The 22,348-nt window shown below is 33.6% G+C and overlaps 1 protein-coding gene across 1 annotated transcript in view; it reads left to right on the top strand.

Annotated features, from left to right (window-relative positions):
• The window catches only part of LOC114325547 (conserved oligomeric Golgi complex subunit 7), a 54,332-nt gene extending 33,828 nt beyond the window's left edge, over positions 1-20,504 (top strand). Inside the window, exons 6-9 of the mRNA XM_028273628.2 lie at positions 26-359; positions 10,041-10,458; positions 10,587-10,833; positions 14,078-20,504. Coding sequence (XP_028129429.2) covers positions 26-359; positions 10,041-10,458; positions 10,587-10,833; positions 14,078-14,250 — 1,172 coding nt within the window. The 3' untranslated portion in view covers positions 14,251-20,504. The remainder of the gene's footprint in view (positions 1-25; positions 360-10,040; positions 10,459-10,586; positions 10,834-14,077) is intronic.
• Positions 20,505-22,348: the final 1,844 nt, after the last annotated feature.

The following is a 22,348-nucleotide window of genomic DNA, read 5'->3' as shown; positions in this document are numbered from 1 at the left end:
TAAAAAATATTGTTTATTTTTACAGTAAAACCAAGTCCAGAAGATCTACTTGTACTACAAAAAGCCTTATTTTCTCACATGGTGCCATATATGAATAAGTACGCGGCATACGAACAAGCGAACTTAATGAAAAGCCTCTCATCATTAAACTGTATGAAAGAAGAACTTCCTGATACCATCCAATCGCTAGGTTTAAGTATTCCATCGGTCATTGATTTATGTAGAGAAGCTAAAAGGCGATGTCGAGAAATTACAGAAAATTGTGGTTACTGTGGATTGCTCATTGCTTTAAGAGCTTTTTTATTGGGATATGCTGATTTTTTCAGGGTGGCACTTAGGCGAATCGATAGAAGTAAAAGGTAAGTTCGTCTAAGAATTTACAAGTTGTATTTTACACGTTTATGGAATTTATTCCATATTGCCTAGCTGGTTTTAGTCTGCCTACTTTTATCTCCATTACCAGGTGAGATTGTTATGGCAACTTCGTTCTTAATTTTTACACGCCAGGTATACCGCTCATGAACGGTAGGTCTTTAGTAAAGTATTTATGTCTCATTTACGTAGTTATTCATTGTTTGAATTTCGAACGAGACAGTCGATATTACCAGTCTGCTTATCTGTAGTTAAATATAAATACAAAAATAAAAATCCAGTTTTTGTGGTGAAACAAATTAAACGATTGTTAATGGGACCCAAAAAACGAAAATGGATTCCGCTTCGACGGCGATAAATCAGAATATTCTGCAATCTAACGAACCGATGCAATGCGACGCAATGGGTTCTAACCAGCAGCCAGTGGCGTACGCTCCAAAATACCAAATGTGCACTGATCAACAATTACAAGGTAATATGCAAATTTCTCAACCATTAAACACATCTTACTCTCAACCCTTACAGCAACCCCAATATACTAACCCACCTTCGACCTTATTAAATCAAACCGAATGGAAAACAGTCGAAAACTCTAACAAAAGGCATCGAACTAGTCCAGACAAAAGAATTGTAAAGCAAACAAAAATAAACGATTACTGGCTGAACTCGCCTACTAACACTTCTAACAGATTCGAGGCACTAAATAGAGAGTCAAAAGATGATGAAATAAATGACAATGAAAGCACAAGTGAAAAAGAGAAAATAACCAAACCGCCAATATTTATTACGGGGGTTAAACACATACCCCCACTTATCGAATTACTAAACAAAATTGCTGAAAATAATTACGAATTAAAAGTTCTTAGCTCCGATCAAGTTAAACTTCAGCTAAAATCTGCTGACTACTATGGTACAATAACAAAAGCCCTATCGGAAAAAAATACAGAGTTTCATACTTATAAAATAAAAAACGAGCGCAGCTTCAGGGTTGTTCTTAAGAACATGCATTACTCGATGGACAACAATCTTATAAAAAAGGAAATAGAAGAGAAAGGCCACACTGTTAGAAACATTTGGAACAGCAAACACCCTAAAACTAAAGATCAGCTATCACTATTTTTCGTCGACCTGGAACCTTCTGATAATAATAGAAATATATATGACATCGAGTTCCTATTAAACCATAAGATTAAAATTGAACCACCGTACCAAAAAAGAGAGATACCACAATGCTCTCGATGTCAACGATATGGACATACCAAGTCATACTGCCACCTTAGACCACGATGTGTAAAGTGCACTGGGGATCATGCAACAGAGCAATGCACTAATAAAGAAAGAAGTGCCAACGTCAAGTGTGTACTCTGCGAGGGAGGCCACCCAGCAAACTACAAAGGTTGCAGGGTATACAAGGAGCTACAAACGAAAAAATTCCCAACGATTAGACCCAGGCCTAGCATGCCAATTAATCATGCACAACATGTCCAAGCAGGAGTTACCTACGCCCAAATCGTTAATAACTCACACATGGGCGCCCATACCCATGCAGGGTGCCCATACCCATGCATGGGCAGGGGGCCGTGCCCCCCTAGCTTTTCGGCTGCTTTAAACTATATATGGTTATCCAAAGTATACAAAATATAATGTACAACATTTTCACGTCTGCCCCCCCCTGAAAATTTTTATATGGGCGCCGGTGAACTCACAACAAATTACGAATAGTAATACAAATCAAACAGAAGTAACTACTACCAGTACTCCCGCCTCAAATGACATGGCTGAACTAAAGAATATGTTAAAAGTCCTGATGGAACAAATGGGTACACTCTTAAATCTTCGCACCACCGTCGTCACTAAATTAACAAAATGATCAAATTCTTGGAATGCCAACGGGCTAACAAATCATGCTCAAGAGGTCAAAGCTTTTATACTAATACACAACATCGACATAATGTTAATATCTGAAACACACTTTACAAATAGAAGCTATCTGAGAATTCCCAACTATGCAATATATAACACCAAACATTCAGATGGCACTGCACATGGAGGAACTGCAATCATAATTAAGTCATCGATAAAACACCACGAGTTAAATAAGTTTAAAAGAGACTATAATACAAGCAACAAGTATTAGTATAGAAGACTGGAACGGTACCTTAACAGTAACTGCAATATATAGTCCACCACGACATACTATAGCCAAAAATCAATACCAAGAATTCTTCAACACACTTGGAAACAGGTTTCTAGCAGGCGGCGATTATAACGCAAAACACACTCACTGGGGATCCAGGCTAATAACCCCCAAAGGTAGGCAATTATACATGGCAATGGAAACCAACAACCTTAAATACATATCTACTGGCGAACCCACATATTGGCCCACAGACAAACAAAATTCCAGATTTGGTTGATTTCTGTGTGACGAAAGGAATACCACTTGAATCCCAGACAGCACAATCTTGTTTCGATCTTTCATCCGACCACTCTCCTGTCTTGGTAATGATATCCACGAATATCCTCGAAACAGAACCTCCACCATATCTAAGTAGTAAATATACCAATTGGATTAAATTCCGGGCTATCCTTGATGAGAGACTGGATATAAACATCCCACTAAAATCGGATGGTGAAATTGACGAAGCAGTAAATCAATTAAATAGGATAATTCAGGAAGCTGGCTGGCAGTCAACGCCTACACAACCAAGAACAATCATACACAAAGATTTACGCAACGAAATAAAAGAAAAAATCGCAGAAGGAAGAAGACTAAGGAAAGTATGGCAAAGAACCCGCGCACTCCAGGATAACAATAGATTAAACCAAGCTACAGCGCGACTAAAAACTTTGTTAAACAACAATAAAAACAACGACATAAAACGATATCTACAAAATCTATCTGCCACGGAAACCTCCGAATACTCGCTATGGAAGGCAACACGAAAGATTAACAGACCACAACTCTCTAATCCGCCTATCCGGGCCAGTAACGGACGATGGGCTAAAAGTAACAATGAAAAAGCCACAGTCTTTGCCAAATACCTGGAGGAAGTGTTCCAACTACATGCCCAAAACAACAACTCTGATGCAGAAGATAATATTCAATTGTATTTAGAATATCCATACCAACTAGAAGCACCGTTGGAGAAACTCACAGCCAAACAAGTTTTCAACAAAATCCAAACAGATATGAATCCGAAAAAGTCCCCAGGGTTCGACTTAATCACTGCAAGAATTTTAAAAGAACTTCCCAAGAAAGGAGTGCAATATTTGACACAGATTTTTAACGCAATCTTAAGAACTGGTTACTATTCCCTTTTGTGGAAAGTGGCACAAATCATCTTAATACCCAAACCAGGCAAGCATGTAGAAGAAGTTAAGTCCTATAGACCTATCAGTCTACTTTCAGTGATATCAAAGGTTTTTGAAAAACTGTTACTAGACAGATTACAGCCAATCCTCGTGGAAAAGCAGCTAATACCCAACCACCAGTTTGGATTTAGACAACAACATGCTACCACCGAGCAAATTCATCGAGTCTGCAATTCCATAAACAAAGCCTTAGAAGAGAAGCAATACTGCTCTGCAGCCTGTTTGGATGTCTCGCAGGCTTTTGATAAAGTCTGGCACACTGGCCTGCTAAACAAAATAAGAAAACTCCTTCCTCTCAACTACTTTCTAATCCTCAAGTCCTATCTCTCTGACCGCCATTTCCTTGTAAAGGTTAAAGACCAGTGCACTAACTTATATCCAATCAAAGCTGGAGTACCTCAGGGTAGTGTCCTTGGACCAGTTCTCTACCTACTCTACACAGCAGATCTTCCTACAAGCCAAAACATCATCACAGCCACATATGCAGATGACACAGCAATCATTGTAGCTCACTCAAACCCGTACATCGCCTCGCAACTGCTCCAGACAAATCTCGACGGAATAAATATCTGGTTACAAACATGACGAATTAAAGTAAACGAAAGCAAGTCAGTACATATAACGTTCACTAATCGAAAAGATACGTGCCCAACCGTCTCATTAAATAATCAAGTACTACAACAAAAGGATGATGTAAAATACCTAGGTATGCACTTGGACCGCAGATTAACGTGGAAGAAACACATATTCACGAAAAGAAAACAGTTGGGTCTGAAACTCAATAAAATGTACTGGCTGATAGGAAAAAGGTCACAACCGAGTTTGTACAATAAAATTTTAGTATACAAGGCAGTGATTAAGCCAATATGGAGCTATGGTATCCAACTGTGGGGATCTGCGTCGAGATCCAATATCCACACCCTGGAGAGATTCCAATCGAAAACCTTGCGCATCATCACAAATGCACAGTGGTACATGCCCAATAAACACATCAATCGTGATCTCCAAATGAAGACTGTCAAAGAAGAAATTGCCAGTTACGCCCAAAAATACGACATCCGACTACAATACCATCCCAACAGGCTAGCAAAGAACCTAATGAGACCTCAGGCAAACAGAAGACTAAAGCGCCACACTACAAGCGATCTACGAACAAGATTTTAAATTTTAAATTTTCAAAAATATTTTATTTATTAGAGTTTTATTTATAGGGTCTTATTTATTAGTCACAAATAATTTTGTTAAGTACTAAAATTATGATTTCATAGGTTATTGTGTCTGGACAGTCTCCTGCAAGTCTCTTTTAATTGTTAAACAATTTACTTATTGTAATCATTATTACAGATTGTAAATAAATGGGATGTTAAAAAAAATTTACGTAGTTAATTTATGTTGTTTCTTGTAATTACAAGATTTCGTCCATTATAGTGTAATAGGGAACTTGCACATTTTTTTATTACATAATAATGTTCAGTTTTGTTTAAAAATGAGATTTCTAAAATTTCACGCATCAAGAACTCATAATAACATAGAAGTACACATTTAAAATCTTCTGTGTATGTAAACCATTTCAAACGACAAAAAAGCGGGCGAACACTTGTGGCGTCATATCATTATATTTTATTTCATTTATCGTATGTCACTGTAATAATATATATGTCTTAACAAAAACACTCAAATATTAGTTAGAAATAGCAACTAGGTATCAAAATATTTATAAAACTGAGTGTCATGGCGAATGCCAAACCCAATGAATTAATGCCGAGGATATCAAATACTATAATGATATGACATCACGACCAATGAGGGCGCGTTTTGGGCTGCCCGATATAATTTGAATTTTCTCTCGATTTTAATCGCCTTTAGGGGCCAAACGAAAGACAAAAAAACTTTTTTTTCTTTGATATATGTTTTAAATTATGTTCTGTTGCGATTTATAGCATTTTTTTCGAATTTAAAATTTTAAGCAAGTTCCGTATTGGCCCTATTACTATCATGTAAAATTTGATTGTAGTTATTCGACGCAAACACAACAGCTGAATTATTTTATTTTAGCTGCTGCCCTTGTCTTTATCTTCTTCTGACCGAATTGTTGTCGTATACCTGAGTAGCCAAGTATATGAAACTGCAGCAGTATACAAAGTCATCTCCATCCAGAATGATGTATCTCTGTGTTTCTTGTACATGTCTTCTATTACTGCAGTTTTCAAGGTATTTTGTTTTAACTTTAATCGTCAGCCCTTTGTTCTCAGCTACTCTTTTAATGGCACTATAATCTTCAAAGCTTCTATCTACAGTACCTATGTAATCGGCATAAATAAGATATTGGACTATGCTCTGTTTTTAAACCAAGAGGAGTAATTCAAATTTACCGCGCCGTAATGCTTGTTTGTAGTTGGTCCAACCTCAGGCAAGTTTACTCCACTGTTATGAAATTTTGACACTAATGACATTTATGAAATTTTGACACTATTGGCATTTCATAGGTTAATTAAGTTATATCAGCGATTTTTGTGTTTTCTGCGTTGTTCCTCTAATTTTTAGCTTTTTAGTCTGCTTTTATATACGGTGGAAGGCTCTTATGGAATAAAAGTACCTATTCCTGTCCTTGTTCTAAAAAACTTTTAAAAATGCCGGGACTCATCGATTTTTATATATAAATGTGCGCTTTTTTAACCTTAATTTGAATGTACAGGGTGATTTACGCAAGCAAGCATAGTTCTTAAGCTTTTGTTTTTAATGGAACACCCTATATATTTTTATATTTTTAAAGCTGCTTAACAACCTGATTTCAACGAATCATATCATGTATGGTGTATTATGAATAATACAAGGTGAAATTTTGAAATTCTAGTGTATGGAAAGCACTAACGGAATAAAATTGTCTGTGTAAGTACTTTTTTTAGAAAATTATAAAAAACGCTAGGATGCGTCAACTTTTAAATTAAAATATGCACTGTTTAAACATAAATATAAATATACAGGCTGATTCACGCAACTCTAGCATAGTCCATGAACTTTCATTTTAATGAAATACCCTGTATATTTTTATGTTTTTACAATCTGCTTAACAACCTCATATCAAAAAAGTGTATTATGTGAGGCCTATTATGAATAATACAAGGTGAAATTTTAAAATTTTGTATAATTTTCGTCAATTAAATACATACCTACATAAAACTTTGAAATCAATAATTTATCATACTTTAAATAATGGTATTATTTTTTTTAATTAGCTAAATAAAGACATACATTTTCTAAACTAAGTATAAATACGAAGTCTGGCTATTAAATAACGAGATTGCTTATGAAAAAGAGTTTTATTTTAAAAATTATTCTACAATCGAATGCTTTCCTTCAATATATTCCCCTTCCCTCGCCACATACCGTTCCATTCGTTTTTCCATTGGTCAAAGCAATGCTGGAAGTCTTCTTTTGTTAAAGCTTTTAGGAGCTCCGCCGTTTTTCGCTTCACCTCTTCCATCGACTCGAACCGGATTCCTTTTAAGGCAGACTTGATCTTCGGAAACAGGAAAAGCGGGTGTTCGAGCACTGGAATGCCTCTAGCGGCTAAATAACGCTTCACAGACAGCGCGTTATGGACAGGTGCGCTGTTCTGGTGCAAGATCCACGACTTGTTTTTCCATAACTCCGGCCGTTTCTTACGTACTCGCTCTCGCAGCGTTGCCAAAACTTTCAAATAGTAAGTGTGGTTTACAGTTTGACCCTCTGGAACCCATTCAGTCATCACGATGCCGTTAATGTCGAAAAAAAAAACGATTAGCATAGCTTTAAATTTTGATTTCGACATCCTTGCTTTTTTCATTCTTGGCGATGCAGGAGTTTTCCAGTGCATGGATTGTCGCTTAGTTTCAACATCTATTTAAATATCCAGGTTTCATCGCAAGTGATGATGTTTTCCATTAATTCAGGCTCTTCATGTAACCTCTCAAGAAAATCTAAGCAGATCTGTTGACGGACGAGCTTTTGGTCAGGGGTCAAATTTTTTGGGACCAACTTTGCACAGACTTTCTTCATGTTCAATTCGTCATGTAAAATTTTTCTGACAGTTTCTTTATCGGCGTTTACAGTCTCAACAATCATCCGAATGCTCATACGACGATCTCCGCGCACAATTTCATTTATTTTGGTCACTGTTTGCGGAGTTGAAACAGAGACAGGTCGACCTGGACATTGGTCATCTTCGGCGCTCTCTCGGCCTTCAGAAAACCGTTTATACCATTCGAAAACACACGCACGAGGTAGAGAATTCTCACCATAGGCCTCTTTCAACAAATTATAGCACTCAGTCGGAGTTTTTTTTTTAATTTAACGAGAAATTTCACATTAATCCGTTGCTCATGTTTTTCGTCACACATTGTTATCGGCACGAGAAAAAAACACGTTCTTTTCTAACCTCTATAGAAAAAATACTACTACAGCGACAAAAACGGATTTTCGTACTGGAAGAGTAGGCACTTCCAGCTATCCAATGCTGCGTTTCCCACTCTTCCCCTCTAGGACGCCTTCTGCGCGCGCAGTCCCGTTATTTAATAGCCAGACCTCGTATATTGAGTTTTGTATTAATGTCTTTACGACATTTATAAATAATTTCAAAATTTCACCGTGTATTATGTTCCATAATGTGGGATCCATTATGGACCCCACATAAACATAATACACTTTTTTGAGTTGAGGTTGTGAAGTAGCTTCTAAGAAAAATAAAATATACAGGGTAATCCATTAAAATTAACGATCATGGACTATGCTGTACTTGCACGAATCACCCTGTATATTTAAATTTATGTTTGTACAGCGCAACTTTTGAATTTAAAAGTTGACGTGTCCCAGTATTTTTTATAATTTTCTAAAATAAGGACACAAGCAATAAGGACATAGTTTAGAATTTCAAAATTTTACCCTGTATTATTCATAATGCACCCTACATGATGAAGTTCGTTGAAATCAGGTTGTTAAGCAGCTTTTAAAAATATAAAAATATACAGGATGCTCCATTAAAAATAAAGCTTATGGACTCTGCTAGACTTGCACGAATCACCCCGTACATTTAAATACTTATATGTTTAAAAAGTGCACATTTTTATTTAAAAATTGACGGGTCTTAGCGTTTTTTATAATTTTTTGAAACACGGACAGAAATAATTTTATTCCATAAGTGCTTTCCACCCTGTATAAAAAACACTTGTTTTTAGACCTCTTTAGCGACGTATTTGTATTATATAATATTTATGGATCACCGTCGGAGACCGATATGATTAACCAAAAAAGCAGATGTATTTGGTGATTTTTCTAGTGACTTTATTGGGTGTGAATCTGTCTTTTTAGTTTACTTCTCCTTGTTTTAAAATAAACCATAGTCTATTAAAAGGTGTGCTACCTGGGTTACCCCAAACTTGGCTCAACACATTTTGCAGTGCAAGGTTGAAAATGGTGGCAGAAATTCTCTCTGTCTCACATAAATCTTAATAGTCTTTTTTGGTATAAAGATCGTGAAAATCACACTCTAATTAGCATCCCAAATGAAATTAATCGTAACTTTCACAAGTTACTTTACTTATGTATTGTTTATATGATCTGTAAGTTTCATCGGTTCAAAGTGCTTATTTTTGAAAAAAATAGGTTTTAAAGTAAATTTTTTTTATTTTGAAAAAAAAAATGGTTTTTTTATTTATAACGTAAAATAACTAAAAAAATATTAGTGATACTAAAAATCTCAAACAGTAAAAAAAGTAGGTTTTGCTTTTATGAAAATTTGTGACTTTTTGTTTTCCTGAAAGGCAAAAATTGGTTAAGATATGGCTGTTCAAAATTTACATACACTCGTGATTAGTGACTCGTTCAAGCCCTTTCAACTACAGCCCTTTCAAAAATAAGCACTTTGGACCGATGATGTGTATGCGAAATTTCATGTCAATCAAGCGGTTCTTTAAAATGCAGAAGTTTTGCAATATTTTACCGCGAGCGCATGGAATATAATTAGGAATGATTCTGACATCCTCCACCTACAACATTCTTAGCAGCTGCTAGGGTCATCCTAATAAATTTAATGAGTTTATTTAATACACCAAGTTCCCTCAACGCCCTACGAGTCTTCCTCTCTTGGCTGTGTCATATGCCATTCTAAAATCTGATACACAGTTGGTGCACTTTGATGTCTTATTCATAAAACTTCTCTAAAATCTGTCGTAGAAAAGATTTTCTTGCCTTTTTATCATTCCATTTTTTTATTTCTATTAAATACTATTAAATATTTTGTACTTTTGTTTTTATAGATCAGAGGAAGATTGGACCGTTTTTCAATTGTGTCTTTCACTACTACAAAACACAGGCGAAATAATTTTAAAATTACAACAGTTCGAGAAGGACTTGACGAACCAAGTTCTCGAACTCAACCAGAAAGAAGTGCTTCAGTACAAAATCCTACTTCTGAGACATTCAGATCTTAAAGAATTTGATTCTCTAGTCAAGTGTGTTACAGAGGGCACACAACTTTCCTTATTGGATTCTGTTATTTCGGAATTTGCCAAATTGTGTATAGATATTCACCACACCACTTATCAGGTAGTGTTCGCACCTATATCTGTGCAGCTAGATACAGTGCAGTCTCCACAGACCTGGAGTCAGTATGATGGTGCAGCTGTGAGTGATTTGCCTGATTATAGTTTTGCCCCACAAGAATATATTACTCAGGTAAGTTATGTTAATTTCTGACTTAATATTACGATGAACAGCCGATCAGCATTACAGATAATGCCGTTTCTTTTCCCCCTCAATACATAAAGGCACTCGAAATGTTAATATGTCATTCTCTTGTTTAGATTGGTCAGTATCTGATGATTCTTCCACAGCACTTGGAACCTTTCTTGTTCAAGGAGAATCCATCGTTATCGTGCGCGTTAAAATCTGTAGACCAAGAGTACAATAACGCTCCAGAGGGGGAAGGTACCTTGGCGCATGTGTTTCTCACGATCATTGCGAATGGAACATGCCAATATTTCTTTGACAAGATATTATCGATTTGTGAATTAAGTCCCGCTGCCAGTCGACAATTGGCGCATGATATAAGTAAGTACAACAACTATTTTTTTTAAATCAAATTTTAGGTTTGTTCTAGCAAACAGTCAAACTAGTCAGAAACCGTCAGCAAATAGTTGGTCAGTGAGAGAACATAATACAGTCACCAGTGCTATCCCCTCTACTCGCGCTGGTCGACTATTCGCTGATGGTTTCAAACCGTTTGATACTGATGCTAGAACAAACCTATTGTTAACCCGGGAGTAGTCGCGCTCACTTCTGTAACGTGAATAGTCGCGTGTTAGATTCTATCTCAAAATACGAATTTAAATACGGATTTACAACAACTTTTTATTTTATAGTATTTTTATTTAATTGTTATGCTAGAAATATTATTTCTAACAATTATTAAAGATAATTGACTCTCCCCATAGCCATAAATTCCACAAAAAGAAGAAGAAAAAATAAATAAATAAAAAAATCCTACGTATTACTACACCCTTCCTCGAGGCACTTACGAAATTGTTTCAAAATTGCAAAATTTTTCATCAAGTCATCGCGAAAAAGGATAAAATGTGAGATTCTATCTAACGGCGCGACTACTCGCGGGTTAAGGGCGTAGGCGCAAAATTTCGCGTCAATGTATTTTAAATGCATTCATTTTTTTTCAAATCATGAGAAAACTAATATGTATTTTTGAAAAATTTAAACGTAGAATGAAAGATGGCATTATTACCGAGGACCGAAAGTCCCTAAAAACTTCTATAATGTTTATTTTAATAAGTTACAGGGCTAAAAAAAAATAGAAAATTTAGTCTGATTTTTAATTTTAAATATCTCATTAAAAAAAACTTTTTGGTTATTCTAAAGGACTTTCGGCCCTCGGTAATAATGTAATCTTTCATTCTGCGTTTAAATTTTTCAAATACACTTATTAGTTTTCTTAGGATTCGAAAAAAATGAATGAATGAATTTTGCGGCTACGCCCTTAAAAGACTAAGCGTTTTTACAACGCTTATGCATATAATGCCGTACTGTATGACATGGGAGCTTAACCGGTAACTTGGCTTCGTTAAAATTAAAAATCCCATGGAAGTCCCTCATGTAGACGAAAGGAATCAAATTTCATCATTTATAGTACATTTTTTTTTCTTTTACTACCAATATCCTCCAAGTTTCCTAGTGATATAATGTATAATTTATGTTTATTTAGGTAGTACTCATTATGCTTTTTATTTTTTTTTTGTAATTCTTTATTGTTATTCCTAAATAAACATCATTATTATTATTATTATAATATTATAAACAAAAAAATAGACCAAATGTTTCATTCATTTATATACACAAAAAAATCAGCAAAAAATTATACTTTTTTACAAAAATGAGCATTTTTCAGTGCGTCACAAATGCTAGAAAAAAGGTAAGTTCGTGATAATACACATTTATAAAGGCTGTATGACACTATACATTTTCTTGTATCATTTCTAATATCGTTTCTGATATGTCAAAAAAATGCATAGTGTCATACACAGATACAAGAAACGATATCAGAAACGATACAAGAATTTGTGTCAGGCACAGATTATTGTACAAGAACTGCGCCAATTTCTGCGCAAAGAGCAAAAACGTAAAACCTGCTGGTAAAACATCTAAAATGTCATAATTACTTACTCATAAAGTCATAATGGCGGCTGAAATGAAAATGGGATAATGTATTGATGAATTTATTTGTGTTTTTGTAGGTATTATTTATAAATCTTTTATTGATACTTAATATACCGTTTGGTATGGACTACTGTTCTACTAATAACCATATATTTAGCTCCTAGTAAAGTTCAAACTATAAATTTAGGTTTCATGGTGCATAATTTTTTAATAGACGAAAATACAATAGTTCCTAATTTGGATCAAACTGAAGATAATTCTAATGCAAATATTTTAGCACAAATATCAAAACAAAATAAAAACACAAATAATCAACCTCAGTCAACGTCAAATTCTGGTTAACATTAAAATGTTAATTATATAAAAGTTTATAAATTTTATAAAATATTTAAAATCAGCTGTGTCTGTAGATGCAGTACTACCATAACGTGACACAGGGTGACAAACAAAATTTCGACCAATCACGTGCCGAATTTCATACAATTTTCGATACAAGAACTTGCATAGTGTCATACAGGGCACAAATGTACGTATACCTCGTCCAATTTACTTACCGTTGCACGTCATCCGCGCCATAGCCTGTGACACGATACCAACACGAAATATTTAGGCGGTGGGTGTGTTCTTTTTTAGAATCAAAATGATTCTAAAGGGGAACATACCTACCGCCTAGATATTTCGTGTTGGTATCGTGTCACAGGCTATGGCGCGGATGACGTGCAACGGTAAGTAAATTGGACGAGGTATATAAGAAATGATACAAGAAAATGTATACAAGAAACGATATCAGAAACGATATTAGAAATGATACAAGAAAATGCATAGTGTCATACAGCCTTAACATTTATTCTAACATGACATTTTAGTTAAATCTGACAGTTGTCAAATTTTATTTACAATTTGGCATAAAAACAAATCAATTGTATTTATTGCATTTATAAAATGGTATTTTCTTTGATTTGTATAGTCTTATAAATTGTACAGATTATATTCGTAGATGTTGTTCTGAAGCTATTTTCTTGTGGCATTTTTTTTATGGGAAATAAGCCACAATTTTACTAAAAAAATTATTTTATTAACGTTTCGACGCCCAAATCGGGTGTCGTTGTCAAAATATAAAAAAATATTAATGAATTAAACAAAACTGTTGTTGCTTAGTAACAAAAATTCTTCTAATAATTTATTTAATCTGACTCCTTTATATCGGCAATTCAGACATAAATGAGTCAGATTAAATAAATTATTAGAAGAATTTTTGTTACTAAGCAACAATATTTTTGTTTAATTTTATATTTTTTTTTTCGATTATAGCGCCATCTATCGACAACTAGAATAAATGTTATAAATGTCTCTAATCACAGACGTGCTTTTTTTTCTGTCACATACAATTTAATGCGTTAGAAAGAAATCGAAAAACTGTGACGCACTGAAAGATGCTCATGAGAAAAAGAATATTGGAACTGACATTGAACGTACACAATATTCTTGTATATTTTTATTGACTTTTTTTTTGTTGTTAAACATTTTATTGATTGATTTTCTTTTGTTTATATGTGAAAAATAATTTAAGTTAGAATTTTTTTTGAATATTAGGTTACCTATTTGAAATAAAGATTCATTTATTTTGTAGGTTATCTGCAAAATATTTTAGAAGAACTTGGCTTATCGTTATCAGAGAATCTTCAACAATTGACGATACTTTTAAAACTACCTACAGAGCAGTATCAAGCACAAAGCACCGGATGCTCAGCGAGATTGGTTGCAGCTGTACGACAGATGAGAAATATTAAATCTTCTAATTAGTTGATTATGGGAAAATATAATTTATTTATGCGTATATACTGTAATAGTCCAGGGCGCATCTGTTTTGAGATGGACGTTGAGAGGTGACTCAAATTTTTTTGCAGAAATTGCTTGAAAATAACTCAAATAATAATATTTGAGTTATCATCCTCCCACTCAAAATGGTCCGGAACATTGTTTAAATATTCAAAATGTCAAAATATGAAGGAAAAATTCGATTTTTTTATTGGTTTTTTGATTATAACTTTAAAACTATTCATTTGTGAGAAAAGTTGTACTGACATAAAAGTTGCGCAATTCAATTTTGTACAATATAAAATTGGTTAAAAATTTAAAAAATAGTCACCCTTCTTGCAAAATAGCAATAATTGCGAAAAAAAAACATACAAAAACAAGTATTCGCATTTTACGTTTTTTAACCATTTATGCTAAACTTTGGACCTTCATATTTTACCCAGAAAAACTTTATGATATAGTAAAACAACACTGTAAATTTGATTAAGATCGGTTTAATAGATTTTGCAAAATAAATTTTGCAATCCAGCTTTCGCAAAAAAATCAATTTTTTTAAATGTTGCAGGACTGAAAATAAAGCAGATAGCAAGTTGATTTTTTTTTTGGTTATAGAAGTGTACTGTACCTTTCATTTGCAATTTGCAAAATTAAAATCGAATAATTACCACGGCGTCAGGAAATTTTTTAAATAAACATTAATTTTTGGTGCTATGCGCAGGACAGCGGTGTTCGATTCACACAAGTTGATTTCCACCAAAATTTCTTCCAATCTTTATCTAAAATATTATTTTCTTACTCTATATATTGTTGTATTTTAATATTGTAATTCCACAAAAATCAAACTAATTTTATTATTGTTTGTGAAACATTTTTAAACAATTGCATATGTTTAAAAATAATAAACTTTTTTTCTCTACAAGTTAAAATATATGAACAAAGAAAGTTTTTGCTAAAAAACGTGTTATTTCAAAGGATAGAGTATGTGTTTTTATTTAACAATAAACAAATTTATTTATTTATATCGAAATGTAATAAAATGTTTCATTCATTATCAAAGGTCATTGGAATGCCCAATCAGAGCAAACTATCCGCTGTCCTGCGCGTAGCACCAATAATTAATGTTTATTTAAAAACATTCCTGACACCGTGGTGATTAATCGATTTTAATTTTGCAAATTCCAAAAGAAAGGTACAGTACACTTCTATACGCAAAAAAAAATGTCAACTTGCTATCTGCGTTATTTTCAGTCCTGTAACATTTTGGAAAAATGATTTTTTTTTGCGAAAGCTGGATTGCGAAATTTATTTTGCAAAATCTATTGAACCGATCTTAATGAAATTTACAGTATTGTTTTACTGTATAATAAAGTTTTTCTGGATGAAATATGAAGGTCTTAAGTGTAGCATAAATGGTTGAAAACCGTAAAATTCAAATACTTGTTTTTGTATGGTTTTTTCGCAATTATTGCTATTTTGCAACAAGGGTGACTATTCTTTAAATTTCTAACCAATTCTATATTGTAGGAAATTTAATTATGCAACTTTTATGTCAGTACAACTTTTCTCGAAAATGAATACTTTTAAAGTTATAATCAAAAAACGAAGACAAAAATCGAATTTTTCCTTCATTTTTTGACATTTTGATTATTTAAACAATGTTCCGGACCTTTTTGAGAGGGAGGATAACTCACATATTATTATTTGAGTTATTTTCAAGCAATTTCTGCAAAAAAATTTGAGTCATCTCTCAACGTCCAAATGTACTAATATTTTTACAGATGCGCCCTGGTCCATAATTCAAACAAACAGCATTAGGAGTATAGTGCAGTCATTGAGTAGTTAGAGCAGTGGTGGGCAAACTTTTTTAATGGGGGGCCACAAAGTTAAAGAAATTCTATAGGAGGGTCAGAATTATAGAAAAAATCCAATTTGTGTTAAAGTTACTATGTATACTATCCATGTCGATAGACCCTCGGCGGGCCGGATTAAATACCTTCGCGGGCCGGAGTTAACCCGCGGGCCGTACTTTGCCCATCCCTGAGTTAGAGGATACCTCAAGAAACAAAAATGACTTGGTGCCAACTTGTGTTTTTATGCTGGGGATGGATGCCAGCCCTTCTCAGGATTGAAAATTATTTTAGTTAGCTCAAAGAGCCAGGAACTAAAAATCCGAATTGTTATCCTCTGATGCATTTTAGGATGTAAAAATGAGGCAATACAGAGTGATGAATTAGTCGACAAGGGGATCTAAAATTTCATCCACGACCTGCCGTCCATCTTGATAAAAATCTATAGCAGACTGGTTACAATGGAATACAAATAAAATGAAAAATAAAGATGATTCAGATTTGATTACAGAATAGGGCATCTACTATGTGCTTATTATACGTATTTCAGGTTTAACCTTACCCTCTTCAGAGCACCGTGTAAAGGCACTGAACTGGAATCAAATCTCATCTTTTCCGTGTAATTATTAATATAATTACAAAGGATGCGACAGCACCATTACCAGAGAACGGCAGTTCTCGCCAGTGGCGCGCACACACACACCCCCCTACACGCGACACTATATATACACGAAATTTTTGATTTTCTAAATCTGACTGAATTGAAAATTGAGCCAACTCCCGTCTTAAAGTTCAGGAAAAGACTCACCCATTCATATGTCAACCATCCATTTTGGTCCAAAGGTGTGGATTTTACGGCCCTTCTTATTTAGGGTCTGTTTTTCGTTCTCGTCTCCAAAACTCCCAAAAACTTCAAAAATTTAAGTCCGACCTTTACGGCTTCTAATAGTACTGATCATTACCTTTCCAACGCATGTCTAATTGTGAAAATCGGTTATACCATTCAAAAGTTACCGAGCTCAGAAGTATGACTCAATTTCTATTTAAAAAAGGGAAAATGTTTGTGGATATGTATGTGTGTGGAAAAATTAAACCGATTTGATTTTTTTTTCTATATTTGAAAAGGGGGTCAGGACCGATTCAGAACCGGTGTAGTTTGTGACTTTTGACCACCCATAAGCCAGTTATAGGACTTGGTAGGTACAAAACGGCATATTTTTTGGGGGTATATTCTTCGGTTCAAGAAGAGACAGGAAAACCGCAAGTACACCAAATCAATAGTGTTGAGTTAAGCTTTCAAATGGTGTCTAAGCCGTCAGGATCAAACATACATACGGCTCAGTATAGCCGAAAAACTGAAAAACTAAACTTTGAAAATTTTGGTTTTTCGACAATTACTCAAAATTTTAACCTACGAATTGCGTTAATAACTGAGCGTTTGTAGAAGGACTCTAGACAAATCTAACGGTGTATACTCATATTCGGGAAAATTCGAATTTTTAAGTTATAGGCTTCATAAGTATGATCAAATCTATTTCCTATGGGAAAAACGGTTTCTCAAGCTCAATAATTCCTGTAATAGCTTCAGTTATCATACTTGACCTTAGATCCATCAGATACTACTGGCCAATATGTTTCAAACTCATGTTTATTGATCAAAATCGGTTAAGCCGTTTAGAAGTTATTAAGCTACAAAAATATAATCCAATTAACGATTATTCCCGAAATGAAAAAATAAAATAAAATTTTTATTTTTAATTCAGTTGCAATGCGAAGGCAAAACAATCCTACTTTTCAATTAGAATTCTTCGCATTCCCGAAATGGTTTATGTAGTTGTATTGGTTACGACTCTAAATTTGATCTGGCAACGGGCAATCCGAGTTCATTTACCGGCCATCTCAATATCTTTTTTAATCTATTTCGAATAGAAAAAAATTTAGTGTACATTCGATGGACACTAGATCATTTGGGAGATAATGCAACAAAGGTGACCATTTATAAAGCGTAACGTGTAATCGAGAAACATTGCATTCAACTTCATACATTTAATTTATAAATAACTTTGAAAAACTCCTGATACAAGAATAAAAAACCGCTAAACGCCGTAAAAATGAGTGGCGCATACAATATTCCAGCTACAAAAGATCTGGTATGAATATTACGTGGCGCGAAAATGTATTTTTCTACGAGCGTGCAAAAATGTCTACTTTCGCGCACGCATTTTAGTTTAGAAAGTTTTACTTTTCCGCACGCGTGTTACTTTTCCGCACGCGGTTTTTACTTTTCCGCACGCGGTTTTTACTTTTCCGCACGCGTATCCACCGTCATGGAAACCAAGATCGTCGTCATGCTAACTAATTATATTGAAAGTTTGGTTTTGACAACATTGTCAAAGAATTAAGTCAACTTTTTAACAATTTTATTATTATCAAATACAAAATATGTAATTTTAATAATATCTATTTATTATTTACAATGTTTATATTGAACGTACAACTGAATCCTACGCTTTTTTCTTCAAATATGCTGTTAACTTAAAATAATCGCCTATGTTGACATTTTTTTCATTTTTAATACTGACTTGAGCATGGAATAGCGGGACCACAAAGTATTTGGTTTGCAGATTTTGGATAGACTAATAAAATAAGCCAAAAACACTTCTTCTTTTAAGCTATTTACACTTTTTTTCTTTACACCAACTCATAAAAATATTGTATTCTTTCTTGTACCTGTTTGCTGATTTTTCCGGTAACAAATTAAGATAATTGACAACGTCGAGGATAGATGGAGGTAGTTCTTCGTCACTTGATGCCATCTAAATCACTGAATTATTTTTTAATTCGTAAGTAAAAATAAATTTTAAAGTGTGTGACGTGCTTCTTGACAATAATTGCTTTGTTTGACATCGTTGATATGCCTTTAAAATATTAAAACCAGTACATAACAGGTATTTAGGCACCGCATTGAATTTAATTCGGTGTTATTAGATCGTCGTCATGCTAACCAATTATATAGAAAGTTTGGTTTTGACAACCTTGTCAAAGATTTAATTTGTGTATGTATTTTTATATTAATTCAATTAATTTGGTCATTTTTAAGTGCTCGTAGAAAAAATATTGTTCCTAACTCTTGCAGAAAGTCTCTTTTCCGCACTCGACTGCTTGCCGAACTCCGCTTCGCTTCGTTCGGCAAACTGCAATCGCGTGCGGAAAAGTATGACTTTCTGCACTTGTTAGGAAAATAACTATTTCATTTTGATGCAAAACAAAATTCTAGTTTTATTTTAAAATATTTTTCCATAAATTGTAAAGAGTTTCAAAATTCAAACTGTATCAAAGTTACTCTTTTGTGGCGCGTTTAATTCAAATTTAGCAAATATTATGGAAAAATCTTTTAAAATAAAACTAGAATTTTGTTTTGCATCAAAATGAAAATACATTTTCGCGCCACGTAATATTCATATCAGATCTTTTGTAGCTGGAATATTGTATGCGCCACTCATTTTTACGGCATTTAACGGTTTTTATTCTTGTCTATGAATATGCATTCTAGGATACAGAATGATACAATACAAAATGATGAATTAGTCGACCAGAGGATATGAACGACAGGTCGTGGATGAAATTTTAGATCCCCTTGTCGACTAATTCATCACTCTGTATTGCATTATTTTTACATCTTAAAATGCAGAGGATAACAATGATTCGGATTTTTAGTTCCTGACTCTTTGAGCTAACAATTCATAGTTCACAGATGGTGCTGTTGCATCCTTTGTAATTATTTTAATAATTAAACGGAAAAGCTTAAAAGATTTGATTCCAATTCAGTGCCTGTACACGATGCTCTGAAGAGGGTAAGGTTACACCCGAAATATGTATAAGCACATAGTAGATGCCCTATTCTGTAATCAAATCTTAATCATCTTTATTTTTCTTGAAAATTATTTTATTACAAATAACCCCACAAATTGTTAGAGGCACAAATTCTAAGCAAAATTTGTTATATCAAGTTCTTAAAATAAATCAATACTTTTTCAGTTATTTTCTTGAAAAAAAAATGCAAAATAACTCAAAAACTATAAGTTTTTGCAAAAAAAGTTATCCTTGTCAAAATTTAAGCTAATAAAAAATCAAATAAACTCTTTATTCGAAAAACCTTTTAATATTAACTCAAAGTGAGTTATAGGTAATTTAATGTATATTTTTTTGGCGAGTACTCAAATCAAAGTATTACAGCTTAAATAACGGGAAGGAGAAATTTTTCATTTTTGTGGTTCATGGTAAACAAAAAAGTTAGTATTTAATCATTTTTACTAGTCTCAGTATTCCTAATGCAATTTGTTTGTGCATACAAATTACCATTTGTTAAATATAATAAAGTTATTAAGAAAATATTGTGTTTTTTTTTTATTTTTGCTGATGATCCTAATTAAAATGCATTATTCAAAATAAATTTGTCCCTGCGCTGATTAATTCCAGATTAATGCAGAAGTGGAGATTCAGTAGCGAATTCTAAGAGGTTGATCGTCCAACAACTGGAAAAGCTTTAAGGATATAACTCTAGAATATGGTCCCATAAAATCGCAATTACTTGTCATACTTGTGGCTTATCAATTCCTGCGTTGAACGAATTATTCTAATAGATTAAATTTACTTTTTTACAAGTGACATATTAAGCTTCGTAGTAACAGTTTCGAAGAATTGATAAAAATTGCATTCGCCAAAATTTCCAATGCCAAAAACATAAAATATTCCTGAATAAGCGTATGATTATTCCACGCCTTAAAATTTTCGATCAAAAACATTTCCATGTGTTTATTTACCCATTCTACGAGTATATTCGCGTAATTGCCAACCACTTTTAAAATCGCATGATTATCGATATACACTTGTTCCATCTCCTTTCTATAATTTATCTTATTGTCTTCTTTTGTGTTTTACATCTGATATAGATTTTCTCTTTATTTTGTTTCTTTGACATTTGAGTTAATTTTCGTTCCAAGCCTTTTCGTTTTAGTTAACATTTTATTCTGTAGTCTTTCCATTCAAATTAAGTTCCCATTCGCTATTCAAAAATTAAGTTCAGCACTTCAATTGTTCTGACTTCTGTCCTATTCCCTTAACGTATTTCAAATAATAATTTTCTGGAACCCGAACTATTTATTGTAATTAGCGAGCATCAAATATTCGTCGTTTTTCTCCAATACGTTAACCACTTAAAAATATGTGCCTTCATATAATTTGCTCTCTTCCGAATAAAACTTGAAATAAGTAAAACCGATGAAATAATATACAACAAGAAGTTTTTCCCAACTTATTTGGGGTGAGTATTTTCTTAATTATAATTTACCTTATGCTTTTTGGCTAATATTTTAGTGAGCGATCCTTAGCAATGCTCGAGTTTTTTTTTATTTATTGTTATCGTTATTTGTTTACGCTTATTGCTATCATTAATTTTTATTCAGTTTTTAATTACAATTTTTACCTTTGTGTATCTTGTTGGGCAAGGAAATTATGTTCAGTGGTATTAGTTGCGACCGTTTGACTTTAGTAAGACGGTCTACCTACTTATACGCGAACTGGGTCTCCTTGCCAAACGTGGATCTCATGTGCTCATATACCCATAATAATACGCACTGTTTTTCTTTCTTAGTCACTGGGGAGGGCCTATTCCCATGCTGTATGCATCAAATTCTTAATTGTATGTCAAAAAATGTGCAATAACGACGTCTTAAAACCCAGCAATTTTCATTTGCATATCTCAACCGGTTTTAAAGCAATAAATCGTCAGTTTGTAAGAAAAATTTCAACACCCTCTATCTCGGAAAAGAAACATTTGCGGACCTACCGTTTATAAAACAAACTGTCATTATTTTTTTATGCAGAATTACCCCTTAAAGTTTGTCATACTTATTTAAAAACACCCTGTATTGATGAAAAACATGGCTAGTTGTTAAAGTACCTAACTTTTTTATGGTCTAATGTAAGCGAACGAATCAAAAAACAAAATGTTGAGAAAACATGAGGCTATAGTAGGATTTTAATTTCAGCATTTTATAGATGCTAAAATATTCCACAGGGTGGTGCAAACTTTGAGAAAAAAGCAGTTTGATTGGTACACCCGGTATACAATGAAAATTTAACTGTTTAACAACAATGCTATTACAGCGATATTATTAAAGAATAAGGCTATAATATATTAAAAAAATCACTTAAATCGGACCACAAGTTCAGGA

This window comes from Diabrotica virgifera, chromosome 1 (genome assembly GCF_917563875.1).
Source record: "Diabrotica virgifera virgifera chromosome 1, PGI_DIABVI_V3a".
Lineage (NCBI taxonomy): Eukaryota > Metazoa > Arthropoda > Insecta > Coleoptera > Chrysomelidae > Diabrotica > Diabrotica virgifera.
Note: the sequence above shows the minus strand (reverse complement) of the source record. Positions and strands in the feature narration are given on the sequence as shown.